This window comes from Eptesicus fuscus, chromosome 14 (assembly GCF_027574615.1).
Source record: "Eptesicus fuscus isolate TK198812 chromosome 14, DD_ASM_mEF_20220401, whole genome shotgun sequence".
Lineage (NCBI taxonomy): Eukaryota > Metazoa > Chordata > Mammalia > Chiroptera > Vespertilionidae > Eptesicus > Eptesicus fuscus.
In genome coordinates, this window is record NC_072486.1 from 47,573,517 (window position 1) to 47,592,008 (window position 18,492).

Genomic DNA, 18,492 nt, shown 5'->3' on the forward strand with positions numbered 1-18,492 from the left:
GCGCTCCACCAATCATAGTGTCTAAACAGAAAGGAGAGGTGCCACCTCTGGTTGGTACGTTCCTGTCGGTATAGCCTCCTGATGAGGCCCTGGTGCCTTTGTGCAAAGGAAAAGACCCTTGCCTCTAGTGCCCGGGTGTGTGAGCTGGCTGTCGGTGCTGACTGGCTTCTTGTCCATGTACTTCAGGACAACTCTGCCTGGCCTGGGATACGCATTAAAAATGCAGACCATTGGGACCCTCCTCAGAGGTAGTGAATGGCAATCTTCCCAGATGATCTTGTACAACTGAAGTTGCAGAACATATGATCTACTGAGTGGAGAGACTATAGGAAGGAAAACTGTTCTTGTAACAGTGACTGGAAGTTTCATGAAAAAATAGAGCATTTACATTTATTATGATCGGCTTTTATTTTTAAAAATTTTTATTGTTAAATTATATATATGTAATTTTTAAAAAGAAAACCTTTAGGGTTGGAATAGCAATTCCATAAACCCAAGCGGTTCAACCACACTGACTGTTTAGAGTAAAAGGCAGAGTAAATTTGAGTTCCATTGTATATTTACATTATAAGACTATTACTTGGACTGTATAGACAATGACTCGTTTCTAATTTAAGTCCATGGGGTCCGCGATGCCACGTCTGCATGACTTCTGAGAAGAACCACTGAGCATCCTTGCCCTCACCCGTACAACTCTGCGGAGTGGTCTGCATACTCAAGAGTCCCCCTCGGGTGGAGCAAGGCAAAAAGGGAGAAAATGAGAGACATCTGTAATACTATCGACAATAATACATATTTTTAAAGAGTCTCCCTTAGGATGGACACCCAGTTATCCACACGGGGACCTGCTTGTTAATACCCCTTAATTGTCTGACCTCCCTAGCAATCTGATTCCTGGGGTCACCCCGCAGATGGCTGGGGTCGGTTTTGGGGAGGAACCAGACGTGACCCCATCCCTGTCTCCTCTCCATCCATTTCCACTTGACTGCATTTCCACCTCCGTCTTCGTCCCTCTCCAGCTCTTTCAGTTCGCATTGGTCTTTGTCTGTCACCCTTGAGCCCCCAAGAGAGTGCCAGGATCCGTCCCCGACAGGTGGCGGCTACCCCGGCAGCCAGGCTGTGCCCCTCCGCAAGTACCGGCAACTCCGGCGGCTGCGGCAGGCGGCGTTCGCTCCTCCCGGCAGCAGGGGGAGGTGTGGGGCCGGGCGTCGGCCGGCCGCAAGTCCCAGCGTGCACCGCGCCGGGGCTGGCCTGCTGGGCGGGGCGGAGTGCGAGGCGTCCGGCCGCCGGGCCCGGGCGGAGCAGCGAAAGGCCATGGCCGAGCCGGCCCCGGTAAGAGGGGTCCCTCGTGCGGACGCCCAGATTCGGGTCGGGTCTTTTGTTTCCAGTCGGGCCGGCCGGCGGGCGGACAGGTGGGGCGCAGTGTGGGCCCCGCTAGGCTTGGGGTGTAGGGTCCGGTGACCGCCGCTCTGGGGGCTCCTCCGTGGACACACACCTGAACGAAGCGGAGCGTGGACAAGGCAGAGCCGGGGCGCCCGGGCGCGCGGGGCGGACAAGGCGAAGGACGGAGGGAGGTCTGGGGCCGTGTGACCGTTCAGCCAGCCTGAGCTGCTGAATTCAGCACCAGTGTTGTCCAAGATTTATTTACGGTTCTGCCTGGCTGCAGTGGTGTTGGGCAGGGGCTTAAATGTCAGAATTCAGCCGCTAACGTTCAAGTTGGTGTTGAGTGAAACAAGGTAGGATGGTGAACATTGGAAGGAATAGAAGAGGATATAAAAACCTAGAGTACATATTATTTCGTTAGTTTTGTGTTGAAACTGAGGTTTAGAGAGAGTGGCTATTTTGTGTTTTTTTCTATATAAACTTTAATATTGAACGTTTTTGCTGAATCCTAAACGAATTCATGAGATCATTAATTTTAAAATACTGTCAACAATCTCCACAAAAGACATAATTCTTTGGATTAAATATAGAAAGGATATGCAGTACATTTATAGAGGAAATGATAAAGGGGAGGTATTCTTCCAAGTTAATGTATACATTTACTGCAGTTTTATCAAATGGCAGTAAGGTTTTTACGAATTTAGATAAACAAATTATAAATTTCATTTGGAAAAATAAAGATCAATAATGTGATTCTTAAAGAGAAAAAAAGAGCAAAGAAGGAGGAATTGCCCCCAGAAAATAATAACTTACTATGAATCTGTAGAATTGATACAGATCTGTTTCGTGTGGAGAGAGACACAGCAGTGGGAACCAGAAGAGCAGCCTGTAACAGACTGAGTATCTCTCCAAAATGCAAGTCCTTCCTGGAACCTCAGATTTCGACCTTACTTAGAAGTAGGGTTGTTGCAGATTAATTGGTTAAGATGAGATCATTCTGCAGTAGGGTGGGTTCTTAATCCATTATGACTTTAGAAGAAGAGACACGGAAACCTAGATACACAAAAGGAAAAGGCTGTGTGACAGCAGAGATTGGCAGCTTTAAGCCAAGCGACACCAAGGATGGACAGCCACCACCAGGCACTAAGGGAAAGGCATGGAATAGAGTCTCCCTTAGAGCCCTCAGAGAGAGCTCAGCCCTGCTAACACTCTGTTTTCAGACTAGCCACCAGAATTGTGAGAGGACACATTTCCAGCGTTTTAAGCCATCCAGTTTGTGGTACTTGATTACAGCAGCCCTAGGACACTAATACACAGATCTTCAAATGCAGTATTTGTGACAATTGGCTTTCCATTTTGGGGGAAAAAAACAAAAGGTTGAGGTAATCACTACTGTGTACCATTAAAAAATTATATTCATTCCATGTAAGTTAAAAATCTAAACACAAGCCCTGGCTGGGAAGTTCAGTGGTTAGAGCGTGAGCCTGCTTACTGGAGAATTGCAGGTTCAGTTTAGTTGAGGGCACATACCTGGGTTGCAGGTTTGATCCTTGATCTCGGGGTGCATGCGGGAGGCAACCAATTGATGTCTCTCTCACTCAGACTGATGTTTCTCTGTCTCTCCCCCTTCCTCTTCCCTTCCACTCTCTAAAAATCAATGGAAAAAATACCCTCATTTCTTGGGTGAGGTTAAAAAAAAAATCTAAACGTAAAATGAAACATCAGCCTTTTGGAAGAAAATGTAGAATATCTTTGTAACCTTAGGGGAAAAAAAGTTTCTTAAAACATAGAAAACAAAATAACCTAAGAAAAGATAGATATATTTACATCACAATAAAAATTTTATGTATAGCCGAAACCGGTTTGGCTCAGTGGATAGAGCGTCGGCCTGCGGACTGAAAGGCCCCAGGTTCGATTCGGGTCAAGGGCATGTACCTTGGTTGCGGGCACATCCCCAGTGGGGGTTGTGCAAGAGGCAGCTGATCGATGTCTCTCTCTCATCGATGTTTCTAACTCTCTATCCCTCTCTCTTCCTCTGTAAAAAATCAAAATATATTTTTTAAAAAAATTTATGAATAGTATAAGACAGCATAAGTAAAATTTAAAGATTTAGACACACTAGGAGAAAGCATTTGTGACCTCATGTAGTCAACAATCAATGTACAAAGCATATATAGAAGTCTTCGAAATGAAAGGACAGGTGGCCAGTAAAAATATAGGCAAAGGATATGAATAGGTAATTCACAGAACTGAAAATGGATTAAAAATTGTGAAATTCAGCCAATGAAACTCTGTACAAAATTATAATAAATCAGTTCTCTAGCAAAATGGACAGATCTCAAAATGTTGAATGAAAAATGCAAGTTGCAGTATAATAAAGCATTTTTGCATAAAAGACAAAGCAATAGTATATATTATTCATATATATGTATGAGTATTAAAAATTAGAAACATGAAATGAAAAGTTACCACATTCATCATACTGTTTACGTCTCCAAGAGGAGGAGAATAAGACTGAATGTAATAACAAGATTGAAGAGTAGACCAAGAAGACTTGAGCTTCATCTATCATATTCTGTCTTATTAAAAGGAAATTTGAAGAAAAAATGTTAAATTTGTTAGGTCAATGGTAAATACAAGGTTGCTTGTTATAGTCTGTGATTTTTTTGGATCTTGTAAACTGAAAATTAAAGTAATAAACAATAAAGGCTTTTTGAGCATTTTTGAAAAACATCTATTTAAAAGTAAGGAATTTGCCCAGCTGATGTTGCTCAGTGGTTGAGCATCTACATATGAACCAGATCACAGTTCAATCCCCAATCAGAGCACATACCCAGTTGTGGGCTCAATCCCCAGTGTGGGGAGTGTGGGAGGCAGCCATTTAATGATTCTCTCTCATCATTGATGTTTCCCTTCCTCTTCCATCCTCTCTGAAACCAATAAAAATATATTCAAAAGTAAGGAAATTACTGTAGAGAAGAGGATAAGTATATTTAACAGAAATTAAAACATTCAGTGCTGCTGTAATATACACATTTCAAAAAATCACAGTGCCAGGCAAAATCATGCCATAAAAACCACAGCTTAATGGAGAAACGGTGTTAGGCACACAACGCTCAGAAGGTTTGTCAGGGGTGGCCCTGGCCAGGTGGCTTAGTTGACTGGACTGTTGACCAATATGCCAGGGTTTCGGGTACTGTCCCTGGTCAGGACACATGCGACAATCAACCAGTGGATGCCTGAATGGGTGGGGCAATGAATCGATGTTTCTCTCTCTCTCTCTCAAATCAGTAACTTTTAAAAAATGGATTTCAAGAAATGAGAGGGAGAGAGAAATAAAAACATCAAGAGAGAATCAGCCCTAACCGGTTTGGCTCAGTGGATAGAGCGTCGGCCTGCGGACTGAAAGGTCCCAAGTTCAATTCCAGTCGAGGGCATGTACCTTGGTTGCGGGCACGTCCCCAGTAGGAGGTGTGCAAGAGGCAGCTGGTCGATGTTTCTCTCATCGATGTCTCTAACTCTATCCCTCTTCCTTCCTCTCTGTAAAAAATCAATAAGATATATTTAAAAAAAAAGAGAGAGAGAGAGAATCATTGATTGGGTGCCTCCTGCACATCCCACACTGGGAATCCAGCCTGCAACCCAGGCATGTGCCCTGACCAGAAATCAATCCGGGATCTGGTTCATAGGTTGATGCTCAACCACTGCACCACACCAGCTGGCTCAAATCAGTAACATAAAAAAAAAGTTTGTCAGTGAGATGTTAAAAAAGATAGGAACGCTGGCTGGTAGCTCAATTGGTTAGAACATCCTCCCTATATGCCAAGGTTGGCTGGTTGGATCTCTGGTCAGGGCACATTCACGAAGCAACCAATGAATGCATAAATAAGTGGAACAACAAATCAATTTAGGGTTTTTTCCCCTCCTATTTTCTCTCTCTAAAACTTAAAGTTTTTTGCCCAGCCGGGTGTAGCTCAGCGGTTGAGTGTCGACCCAGGAACCAAGAGGTCACTGGTTCGATTCCCGGTCAGGGCATATGCCCAGGTTGCGGGCTCGATCCCCATTGGGGGATGTGCAGGAGGCAGCCAATCAATGATTCTCTCTCATCATTGATGTTTCTATCTCTCTCTCCCTCTCCCTTCCTCTCTGAAATCAATAAAAATATATAAAAAAAATAAAATAAAACTTAAAGTTTTTTGTTTTTTTTTAAGGTGGACCTATGTAATACTTTAAACAATAAAGATTAAAAAAATTTTTTTAACCCTGGCTGGTGTGGCTCAGTTGATTGGGCTTCAGCTTGTGTGCCAACTCAACCCAAGCAGTGGAAAAGATACATAAATTGTACATAAAAGATACAACCCTTACCCCGGGATGATTCAAGGGTCACCTATATATGCAAGGGCTGAAGGTTGGTATTTCAGTCTAAGGAGAAAAATTATTGTATTTAATAGTGTTGTATGATTGGTTCTCCATATGTATGTAAATAAATATACCAATCGCCTCTATAGGATTAAACTGTAAATCTAAATGTTTAAAAAACTAGTAGAATCTCTGTATAAACTTATGATGTAGGAAACACTTAAAATGAAACAATATGGAAAAGACCCAGATTTTTAACTAAATGAAAGGCTTGAAATGTTTGGTGCATATAAAGTCAAGATACAATTGATATATTGGGAGAAAACATTTGCTAGTCAATGAAAGAATTAACCCTAATATAAGAAAGTTCATTCAAATTATAAGAGCCCACTAGAACGCCGTACAAAGGATATGAACAGTCATGCACAAAAATATGTAGACCGTCCCCAAAAAGTATGAAAAGGATGTTAAGTCTCACAGATTAATGCATATTAGAACAACGAAATACAATTTTTTTATCCATCACATTGGCAAAAACGTATGTCTTAAGGACATCCTGTACTGGCACAGGTGTAAAGAAATGTTTTATCTTATTAGCAAGGGTCAAAGTGCTGGATTCTTTTTGGAATGTGGAATAGTTGTGGTTAACAACAGAACCACATAACTGGAAGAGGGAAGGAGCTGTTCCCAAGAAAGAAGCTGCCAAACATTAAAAAACTGTCCGCTCCAAAAGTCTTTTTAAATGGACGAGGAGCCAGAGTCATTTTGAAGCAATCATGATTGTACGTGTATTATGTATGTACTTTCAGGTACCTCTGACTTTTGAGGATATTGCCGTTTACTTCTCAGAGCAAGAATGGCAGGATCTAGAGGCCTGGCAGAAGGAGCTTTACAAGCATGTGATGAGAACCAATTATGAGATTCTGGTGTCTCTAGGTAAGAAGTGTTCAACTTTTTTTGTGGGTAAATCATGGAACTGGGTACTGTATGATGTTCCTGTTGGTCAGGTAGCCAGATTTCTCAGAAAAGCACTTTTACCCCATATTCTTCCACTAATACTCCTGTCAGCATTGCTGATCCTTACTCAAGGGTAGACAACGTTACATGAGAATATTTGACACAGCATGGAATGTAAGGTGGTCAGGAGTGACTAAGTATATTTCAGGGCATTTAGTCACTGGTTCCAGGATTTTCCACATAGGCACATGCCTAGCTCATATTCATAAAGTATCCAGATATTTTAACCTAGGGTCTTCTGGTCTGTCACTTTTTCCAGGGGTGTCCATGCCTTGGATACGCTAATGTTACTTTCCCCTGCAATGAGATTTGGCAAGGCTGTCCACTGACATGTTGAACAGCAGCTCTCTATAGATTAAATGGGTGTTCTTTTTAGTCTTGCTGCTTACTTGATCTTTATATTTCTTTTTATTATCAAATACGTTTATTAAAAATTCAGGTCTTTCAGAAAAGCATCAAATGATAAAATCTCTTCATTCTCACTCCCTCAGTTAATTCCCTAAAGGCAACCACTTTTAACCATTTCTTTCTTTTTTAAATTGATGAGAAAGAGAGAGATTGATTTGTTGTTCCATTTATTTATGCATATATTGGTTGATTCTCATATGTGTCCTGACCAGGGATTGAACCCACAACCTTGGTGTGTCAAGGACAACGCTCTAACCAGCTGAGCTACCCGGCCAGGGCTAACCATTTCTATTTTAGTTTTTAGTGTGGTTTCCTTCTATCTGTATAACTGTCATGCTTACACCTCTCTTTCTTGATTTATCATGTTTAGGCAGCATTAATGAACTCATTACTATGAAAAAGGAGGCATTAGCCCACTTATGCTGTCAATTTTCTGTCTCCTTTCATCACAGATTTTGATAATTTTTTCATGCCTCTGTTGGCTACTTTAATGATTTAAATAATAAACTTCTAGATTGTGTGCCATGAAATTTACATCTCTTGACTCCTTTAGTATATGAAGATAAGATAGATAGTTCTCCTGTACTTCCTTCCACCTCTCCTGCCAGTTTCTGACAGCTAGTCCATTTCCTTTAGATTGCAAAGTTTCTAATACTTATATTTTGTTTCAGTACCATAATTTTTCCAGGTACTTTCTATAGAGTGTTTCTGAAACATAACTAAGATGTTACATCATTTTCATTATTACTAAAGAACCAATTAAAGTAATTGAGTCTATAGGTAATTAAGTCATTACTTCTGTGCCACCCAAAAAGAATATTCCAAGCATCAAAATCAAATGGATTTATTATTGTGGTGTGATCTGCATTTCCTTAATGGCTCACCATGTTGAGCATTTTTTAAAAAATCTTTTTTGAATAAATGTCTATTCAAATACTTTGCCCATTTTTACATTGGGTTATTTCTCTTTTTATTGTTGAATTATAAGTGTTCTCTATTCTATATCCTGGACCTTTATCAGATACATGATTTGCAACAATTTTTTCTGTTCTGTGGGTTTTCTATTTACTTTCTTCATGGTGTCCTTTGAAGCACAAAAGCTTTCAATTTTGAAGAAGTCCAGTTTATTTTTTCTTTTGTTGCTTGAGCTTTTGATGCCATATCTAAGAAACCATTGCATAATCCAGAGTCACAGAGATTCACTCCTATGTTTTCTTCTAAGAGTCTTATCCTTTTAGCACTTACATTTAGGTCTTTGATGTGTTTTGAGTTAGTTTTTGTTTATGGTGTGAGGTAGGAATCCACTTTTACATATGGATATCCAATTGTCCCAACACCATTTGTTGAAAATACTATTTTCCCCCTATCAAATTCTCTATAGTCAATTGATTCTTTTGGAAAATCAGTTGACTATAAATGTCAGTTTATTTCTGGATTCTCAATTCTATTTCATCCATCTATATGTCTATCCTTATGTCCCTACAACACTGTTTTGATTATTATTGCTTTTAGGATCAGTTTGTCAATTTCTATCCCCCCACTCCCCCAAATAAGCAGATGGGATTTGGGGAATATTGTCATCTTAACATTAAGACTTCCAATTTATGAACATGGGATATCTTTCCATTTATTTAGTACTTTAAAATTTTTTAAACAATATTTCACAGTTTTTATTTTACAAGTCTTGCATTTTTTTTATTAATTTTATTCCTAAATATTTTACTCTTTTGGATGTTAGGTAGTTGAATATTGTTTTGTCTATTTTTTGAAAAATACTTTTATTTCAAAAGCTGCTGGGAGTTCAACCCAGATGAAGATTGATAATAGATGTATGGATTTTATTTTTTATTTTATATTTTTAATTTCTTTATTGATTAAGGTGTCACATATTTGTCCTCATCCCCCCATTCCCATCCCACACCCCTCCCCACGAATGCCCCAACCCCCTGTTGAACATAATAGATGTATGGATTTTAAAAAAAGATAGTGATTTCTTTTTTTCGTAAGAGCAGTCTTAGAATTCTTTAAGTGTTGAAATCAGATTTCAGGGGGCTGAGGAGGAATCAGGAGCAGTGTGTGACCAGTCTCCACCTGTATGGTGCCATTTGACATTTTGTCCCGGAGGCATTGCCAGATTGTCCCCTGTCTCTGATCTGGGCCATCCACCAATCTCCGCTAGCAACCTTTGAAGCATACTTTTGGTTGTTATTGAAAAAAAGTTTTACTTGAAAATACAGAGAGTAAACCTTTCTTACAGGGGAATGGGGACATATATTTGAGAATCTTGTAACTTTTAATTCATTCATTTTATTCATTGCAGCCCACTCTATTCTAGCAGAACTCAGCCATGGTTTAGGTTGTCGTCAGCACTGTCACTAGAAGTACTTCTGAGAGAATTTTTGCTGGAACCACCTACTTTGAAATTTCCAGGGACAACCATTTCAGTTCTTATTTTTGTATACCCCCCAGGTACCCAGGGATCTCCAGTTGTCCCACCATTTTCAGAGCACACTACTAGTGTATTTTATGAAATCCATGACAAAATACAGCATTGCTGGATATATGGGGACAAAGACAAGATTAAAATAGCCCGAGATAGCTTATCTCATGTTATGTGTGGGAAGTTTTGTTCTTCTTTGTGTAAATTATTATTATTATTTTGTTGTTAATCCTCATCCAAGGATATTTTTTTCCATTGATTTTAAGAGAGAATGGAAGGGAGGAGAGAGAGAGAAACATTGATGATGTGAGAGAGACACATGGATTGGTTGCCTCCTGCATGTGCCCTAACTGGGCTGGAGATCAACCAGAGACCCTTTGGTACGTGGGCCGACGCTCTAACCACTTAGAATCACCAGCTGGCTATAATCTATTTTTTTTAATATCTCTTCTCCTACATTGTTCTGAGTAAATTTTAAGAAATTTAAAAACAAATTCAGTGTGCTTTAAATTTCACACTCAAGGAAACCAAACTCCCATTTGACTTCTCTGTACAGATGGTGGACTTCCCAAACCGGAGCTGATATCCTGGATTGAACAGGGGAGCGTGCTCTTCAGGAATTTAGGAGAACCACAAAAGTCAGGAAACATAATTTTCAACCCTGCTGATTTGCATTTCGATCCAGTTATTGAGGGACAGCAGTTTTGGAGTAAGTATAAAGAAATCAGGGCCCTGTCCTTACGATGTCACATTCAGGTTTCTTACTTCTAATTATCTGATCTTGTCTTGTTTGGCTGGGCTGAGGCTTGGCATCTGGGTTCTGGAGCCTGAGTCTGAATCTTGCCTTTTCTGAGTGACCTTGGGCAGGTTATTCAACCTCTCAGTATTTCATTTCCTAACTATAACCTGAAGGTAATAAAAGTACGTACATTATAGGGTTAAAGTGTTAACCTGATACTTGGCACACAGTGAGAGCTCAGTAAGTGTGATCTGTTCTGAGTAGGGGGGTTGGGGGCAGACTGTAGTCTCTGTTTGAATGGCTAACCCTTAGCTCTCCTCTTCTTTCCTGTCCTGATGGAGAGTCTGAGACTTGTGGGCTCCTCAGAGTCAGTGTTAGGTATGGAATGAGAACGTCAAATGTGGGCATCGTTCCAAGAAATCTTGTCAGTAATTTTAGCTTTTAGCTCCTGCTTTCTGGAGAATAAAAGTTTTTCTGCACAAATTATTTTTGCCACCTGCTTTTCTTTCAAGAAACATTTTTAGCCCTAACCAGTTTGGCTCAGTGGATGGAGCGTCAGCCTGCAGACTGAAGGGTCCCAGGTTCGATTCTGGTCAAGGGCATGTACCTTGGTTGCGGGCACATCCCCAGTAAGGGGTGTGCAGGAGGCAGCTAATTGATGATTCTCTCTCACCGATGTTTCTAACTCTCTATCCCTCTTCCTTCCTCTCTGTAAAAAATCAATAAAAAATATTTTTAAAAAAGAGACATTTTTAAAAAGTTAGAAGGGAAAAGAGAAGAAGAAAGAAAAGAAAAGAAGGGGGGGGAAAGTTAGAAGAAATAGTTAGAAGGAAGTTGGAAGAGGGAGGAACAGACACAGTGCCTTGCTGGCCTGGCTTAGGGGCAGCTTGTGGATCACACAGCCACATGTCAGTCAGGGCTGTCAGGGACCCTGCCGTTTTCCCTTCCTGACTCCAGGAATGTGCACATCAGAAGGGGGCAAGTCTGATGTTCCTGCAGGCTTGACCGTGGTGAACGTTGACAGGACGTGCAGTCCGCCAGGCTCATGCTGAGCACTCGGCACACATTAGCTCCTTTCATCCTCACAGCAGGCTCATTGTTCCCCTGTTTCTACAGGAGAAGGATCTGCAGCCAAAGTAGCTTGACAAAAGTTGCAATGGACACAAGGGATTCGAACCCAGACATTCTGGATTCAGAGCTTAGGCCCTACATTGTGACCTGTATTTTCCTCTTTTCAGTATTATTCTAAGAAAGTCTGTTCTGTTTACTTTCAGCAGACTCACCAAACTCCTGGTCATGAAATAGAACCAAACTGGAATGTGCCCTGTGTACAGTTCAGTGGAAACTGGGTTCCCAGGCCACCAGAGGTCACTGTTGCGGTTCACTTTCCTAGTGACCTAGCCTTTGATCATGCCATAGACACGAATTCTGACTGAATTTTTGGTTTCAGTTTCAGGAAGCCAGCAAGCTGTGAATTCAAGAGAATCTGAATGCCATTTCCAAGTTGATCCTCTTGAGGGCCAGGATTCCTCTGAACCCTTACTAAGAAAAAGTGGAGATGTTTCCTTCAGGCCGGACCGAGGCATCACCTCCATGAAGCCAGACAGACACGATCCACGGGCTCTACTCCCAGCAGCCCACCATTCCTGGGAACCCACCCACAGAGAAAGAATCCCGAACCCCAGGACTCTGGGACCCCCAGGCCTCCAGGAGGTGCCCTCCTGGGAGGGCACCCCACATCCTTGCCCTGTCTGTGGGGAAAGCTTTTGGAAGAAGAATCATGTAGAGAAGCACCAGGGGAGCCACTTGAAGGACCAGCCGCACGGGGCCTGGAAGAAATTCAGTAAACAAGCTGACCTGCAGCATCAGTGGAGCATCCCTCGGGGACAGAGGCACTTCCGATGTCAGGAATGTGGGAGGAGCTTCTGCCTAAAGCGGGATTTACTTAAACATCTGGCCGCTCACACAGGGAAGAGCCCGCTGCAGTGCCCTGAATGTAATACATGCTTCCATCACAAGTGGACCCTTTTCAGCCACCACCTTCTGCACCAGGGGGAGAACCCTTCCCAGTGCCCCAGGTGTGGCACGAGCTTCCTCCCGAAGACCAGCGTACAGGCTCACCAGGGCCAGCACAGCGGGGTGAGGCCCGTCTTCCGGAGAGAAGGCGACAGGGCCCTCGGTGAGAAGGCCAGGCTCAGCAGTGTGCACTCAGGACCAAGGCCAGGCCCAGCCCCGGGCCTGCCTCTCGAGGAGCACTGCCACTTGATGGGGGGCATGGAGCTTGTCCTCCAGCGCTGCCCTGCCAGAGAGAGGCCGTTCTTTTGCACGGCCTGTGACAAGTGCTTCTCTACCAGGGCCAAGCTCACCAGCCATGGCAGGGTGCACAAGGGGGAAAAGCCCTTCCCGTGCCTGGAGTGTGGCAAGAGCTTCCGCCTGAGTGGCCTGCTGAAGGTCCACCAGCGTGTGCACAGTGGAGAGAGACCCTTCTCCTGCAGGAAGTGCGGCAGGGGGTTCAGCAAACGGTGCAAACTCGCCGAACACACCCGAGTGCACAGCGGGGAGAAGCCTTTCTGGTGTGCCGAGTGTGGCAGGAATTTCCGCCAGAGGGGACAGCTGCTGAGGCACCAGCGACTGCACACGGATGAGAAGCCCTTCCAGTGCCCCGAGTGTGAGCTGAGCTTCCGTCTGAAGAGCATGTTGAGAGCCCACCGGCTCCGACACAGTGGGGAGAGGCCCTTCTCCTGCAGTGAGTGTGGCCGCGGCTTCACTCACCAGTGTAAGCTCCGTGAGCACCTGCGTGTGCACAGTGGGGAGAGGCCCTTCCAGTGCCCCGAGTGTGACAAGAGCTTCCGCCTGAAGGGCATCCTGAAGGCCCACCAGCGCACCCACAGCACCGAGAGGCCGTTCTCCTGTGCGGAGTGCGGCAAGGGCTTCACCAGACAGTCCAAGCTCACCGAGCACCTGCGCGTGCACAGTGGGGAGAGGCCCTTCCAGTGCGCCGACTGCGACAGGAGTTTCCGCCTCAAGGGGCAGCTGCTGAGTCACCAGCGCCTGCACACAGGAGAGAGGCCCTTCCAGTGCCCGGAGTGCGACAAGAGCTATCGTGTGAAGGCGGACATGAAGGCCCACCAGCTGCTGCACAGCGGGCAGATGCCGTTCTCCTGTGAGTGCGGCAAAGGCTTTGCCAAGCAGTCAAAGCTTGTCGAACACATCAGGACACACACGGGGGAGAAGCCTTTTCGGTGTCTGAAATGTGACAAGAGTTTCCGCTTGAAGGCACAGCTGCTCAGCCACCAAGGCCTGCACACAGGGGAGAGACCTTTCCACTGCCCTGAGTGTGACAAGACTTTCCGGGAAAAGGGACACATGCTTAGGCACCAGCGCATACATAGGCCAGAAAGGCCATTTGCCTGTGGCGACTGTGGGAAGGGCTTCATTTATAAGTCCAAACTTGCCGAACACATCCGAGTGCACACAAAATCCTGTCGTGCTCCGAGTGGGCCTGACATTCAGAAACGGCTCAGCCAGCTGTTTGCAATGATCGAGGCTGACTGGAGCTGAGACAGTGGCAGCCATCCAGATAAGCCGTCATCGGGGTCATGGTGCCTGGGGATCCACAGCAACCATAGCTGAACCCACTGCTGCACACGCTGGTGGACCTTCAGCAGGCCGCTCAGGGGGAAGCTCTTGTCACTCTCCAGGCACAGGTTTTAGGAACAAGGGCCCTTTTTTGAGCAAGAATGTAATACAAGTTAGGAATATAAGAAACCACTAAGAATTTTCTTAAGTCATCACCAGTTATATTTTCTATCCATTGATAAAAGGAAACATTTGTTTTTCCTACCATCTTAAGTGGCAATTTTCCCCCAAATGCTTAGCTAGCTTTGAAATCCCAGCTTGAATTTAGACATGAAATCCCTCTAGTACTGGCTGTTACATGTCAATTCCCCTTTTCTTTTTTTCATAGTATGATCCTAAGTTGGGGGTTTCAATCCAGTGAATTTTAGATTTGGTTAGATTGACTTGTTTGGAAACTGATAGTAATAAAACAAGTTTTCTAAGTAGTTTATGAGCATGTTTAAGTTTCACAGCAGTTCCACAGTGACAATGCATAGTTCCCTTAAGGCAGTGGTCGGCACATTAGTCAACAGAACCAAATATCAACAGTACAACGGTTGAAATTTCTTTTGAGAGCCAAATTTTTTAAACTTAAACTTCTAACGCCACTTCTTCAAAACAGACTCGCCCAGGCCGTGGTATTTTGTGGAAGAGCCACATTCAAGGGGCCAAAGAGCCGCATGTGGCTCGCGAGCCGCGATTTGCCAACCACTGCCCTAAGGAAAAGCTGCTAATTTCAGCAAGAGTTGGCAAATCTGAGTTGAAGAAATATAAAACTGAAGGTGCTAAAATGTATGGTACTAGAATTTAGCTAAGAGATTGGGAAAGGTGTTGATTTGGGAGTTCCAGAACAGAGATGCTATTTGAAGCTGAGAGAATAAATGAGATTCCCATTCACACCATTTAGCAGATGACTAAATTCCAAGTTGAGATAAAATAACAGGCAGCAACAGCTTAGTGTGGAGAGTTTTCAAGCAAGTAAAAGTAAACACAATACAAGTAGAAGTCCAGAAAAATACCGCCTTTGGTACATTAAGTGAGGGTTCTGTGTGCATGAAGAATGTTTATGCTTCAGGGAAAGAGTTTTATTTCACACAAAGAATTCCTGGCTTTTAGAGGGTTACATTTCATGTAACAGAATGGCTGACTTGTAATTCTGAAGGCTGATAGAAAATGAGATTGTCCGTAAACTGTAATAGATATTACTATGAAACAATGTCACAGATTATTTTCTGTGGAACACTAGCTCCAAAGAGACTCTAATAAAAAAAAAAAAGTGACATGGCCAATTTGTTTAAATAAAGTTGAACAATTCCCTCACCCTGCTTCCCACACACACAGGCCATGACTCTCCAAGAGGAAGACATATTGTGAATCATATTCTGAATATACTTGGCCTTGGGATCCTTTCTTTTCTTTTTTTTCTAAAACACTGTGATCAGTGAATCCTCTGCAGGACTCATTTTTAAAAACATGACTAAAGAATAGTCCAGGCTCCAACAAAATAACCCTTAGTCTGTTCAGAAGAGTGAGCATCCCAGGAAATAAGGTCTTGGGTTTTAGAGAACGAAGAAAAAAGACCTTTAAGTCAGATTAAACTTGTATAGTTTTAGAGCAACTGATGTTTCCTTAAGTGATGAGACACTAACAAGGGTGAGTAATAATATTAAGAGACTAGAGGCCCAGTGCATGAAATTCGTGCACAGGGGCAGGGGGTGTCCCTCAGCCCAGCCTGCACCTCTCCAATCTGGGATATCTCTCTCACAATCCAGGACTGATGGCTCCCAACTGCTCACCTGGCTACCTACCTGCCTGATTGCCCCTAACTGCTTCTGCCTGCCAGCCTGATCACCCCCCAACCACTCCCCTGCTGGCCTGATCGTCCACAATTGCCCTCCCCTGCTGGTCATCTTGTGGCGGCCATCTTGTGTCCACATGGGGGTGGCCATCTTTGACCACGTGGGGGTGCCCATCTTGTGTGTTGGAGTGATGGTCAATTTGCATATTACCTCTATTATATAGGATTGTGTCATTTAGGCAGGTTTCTAATCACTCAGAGATACACTGATGTCTGTTGTGTTCACAGCATTGCGAACCTCACAAAGCATAGAGATAGGCTCAGCATAGCTAAGGCGGGGCAATGACCTGCTCCAGAGGAGCACTGGAGTGCCGGGACCTGGAGGAAGAGACTGTGACTGGACCAGGTAGTGGTTTTGAAGGAAACTGCATGCCAGGGACTCTAGGCTGGTGTTCTTGCAGACTGTCATAGTGAAGGATCTCAGAGATAGTAAAAGATCCAGAGTGTTTGAATTTTGTTAGAAATGGCATGTTTTGGGGGAAGTTGAGAAAAAGGCTAAATCCCAACTAAACCCAAGTGCCCCAGATTGCCCACACTAAAAATGAAAACGATACCAGAGCGATGTTTGAAGAATAGAGGGACTTCTGGGAAACAAGGTGGCACAAGCACAGGTTCATAAAACTCCCCTTCTTGTTCTGCCCCAATTCCGCAAAGGAAAAATCAATGCTGAGATATGCTGGTGCAATCCCAGACCTTCAAGAATAAGTAAGGATGCCTACAAGACCCCATCACCTCCTGCCCAAAAAAGCCTATCTCCTACAAGCATGTCAAACTCAAAAGGCAAGCACAGACCAAATAAATGAGGCATGTGGCCCGTGGGCTGTGAGTTTGACATGCTTGTCCTACAAAGTAATAAATCTGAAGAGCCCAGTAGTGAAGATCACATTAAAGGGACATAATGAAAGAAAAAAGATCCCAATAAAATTATGGAGCCCGACCAGCATGGCTCAGTGGTTGAGTGTCAACCTATGAATCAGGAGGTCATAGTTCAATTCTCAATCAGGGCACATGTCCAGGTTGTGGGCTTGATCCAGTATGGGATGTGCATGAGGCAGCTGATCAATGATTCTCTCATCATAGATGTTTCTATTTCTCTCCCTCTCCTTTCCTCTCTGAAATCAATAAAAAATATTTAAAAATTATGGAATGTATTATATTATTGATTACCTATTGATATTATAGAACACCCAACAGAATCAGCAAAGTAACTATTACAAATAAGAAAAAAGATCCTGTTTACAAAGCCCGGTCACTGTCTCCATTCAAGATGGGAACTGCTCTGGCTGGTATGGCTTAGTTGGTTTAATAGAACTGAAAGGTCACAGTTCTAGTCTAGGTCAGGGCACATACCTAGGTTGTAGGTTTGATCCCCAGTTGGGGCACATAGAAGAGGCTATTGTTTCTCACATTGATGTTTCTCTCTCTCAAAAAAAAATCATATCCCTGTGTGAGGATTTTTTTTAAAAAAAGAAGAAGAAAATAGATCAGCCCTAGTCAGGTAGCTCATTGGTTGGAGCTCAGTTAGTTGGAGCGTCTTCCCATATACCAAAAAGGTTTTGGATTCTATCCCATCAGGGCACATGCAAGAATCAACCAAAGAATGCATAAATAAGTGGAACAACAAATCGATGTTTCTTTCTCTAAAGAATAAATGAGTAAAAAAAAAAAAAATGTTTAAAGAAACAAAAAGAGTGTTACCAGTGTTACCAGTCACAGGAGTTACCAGTTACAGCACAGTGTTACCAGTCACAGGAGGCTGTTGGCTGTAGAAACACAAAGAACTGAACGTTCCCAGGATGCCCTGCGTGTCCCCAGGGCAACGGCCGCGGCAGGACGGGGCTGACAGGCGCAGGCTCCGCCCCGAGCACCGCCGGGCACCGGGGCCTCCCCTCGCAGAGCCCAGAGCCGGGCAGGTGCTGGAAAGCTCCGGCTGCAGGACTCTGCAGAACCATCAGGTGGGAGTGGTGACATCTAGGCCCGGCAGAGCGGGTGGCCCGCGCAGGAGCCCTGGCCCAGACTTCAAACTGGAGCTTCCGCGTTGGGGTTCCTGAGGGCAGTGCAGGGAAATCCATGCTCCCACCCCAGACGGTTCCTATAAGCTTCTGGGAACTGTCTGGGGTGGGAGCATGGATTTTTTACCTTTATCCATCCAGCGTGTGGCCCCCAGAGGGCGCTCTGCGAACACTTGTTGGATTAATGAGAGTCCTACACTTCACAACCGATTTTACCGTCAGCCCAGGGCTTTCTGAGTGTTCCTGTTTCCCTGGAACTCAGCTTGTTGGCGAGGTATAGAATGGAAGAAAGAAGAACAGAGGACATTATGGCTGAGAAAAAGGAAGGAGTCCCAGAGAGGGACATATGTAGTACAATACTAAATTGCAGTGATCGGGACTGTCACTTTAATAACAGTTCTTTAGAAAATGGTAACAATGGGTGCAACTCTTAATGGGTTTTAAGTCTCTTAAAGAACCCCTGGGGTGACAGGAACTCAGTTTCCTGATACTTAGCCTGAATTGAAACAATGTTTCCCAAGAAACATGATAATTTCTTACTGTCTTTTTCACCAACACAAAAATAAATAAATAAATAGATAGATAGTATTCAGGGTAGAATCCTTAGAGATCATAAGCTAACGTCTTCATTTTATGCAATTTCCTTTAGCAGAGGAAA

General features: G+C 43.7%; 1 protein-coding gene across 1 annotated transcript; it reads left to right on the forward strand.

Moving 5' to 3' along the window:
* Window positions 1–1,288: 1,288 nt before the first annotated feature.
* ZNF786 (zinc finger protein 786) lies at window positions 1,289–15,352 on the forward strand. Its single transcript, XM_028128957.2, has 4 exons — window positions 1,289–1,332; window positions 6,552–6,678; window positions 10,164–10,316; window positions 11,797–15,352. The coding sequence occupies exons 1-4, from the start codon at window positions 1,315–1,317 to the stop codon at window positions 13,905–13,907; spliced, it is 2,409 nt and encodes an 802-aa protein (XP_027984758.2). The 5' UTR covers window positions 1,289–1,314; the 3' UTR covers window positions 13,908–15,352.
* Window positions 15,353–18,492: the final 3,140 nt, after the last annotated feature.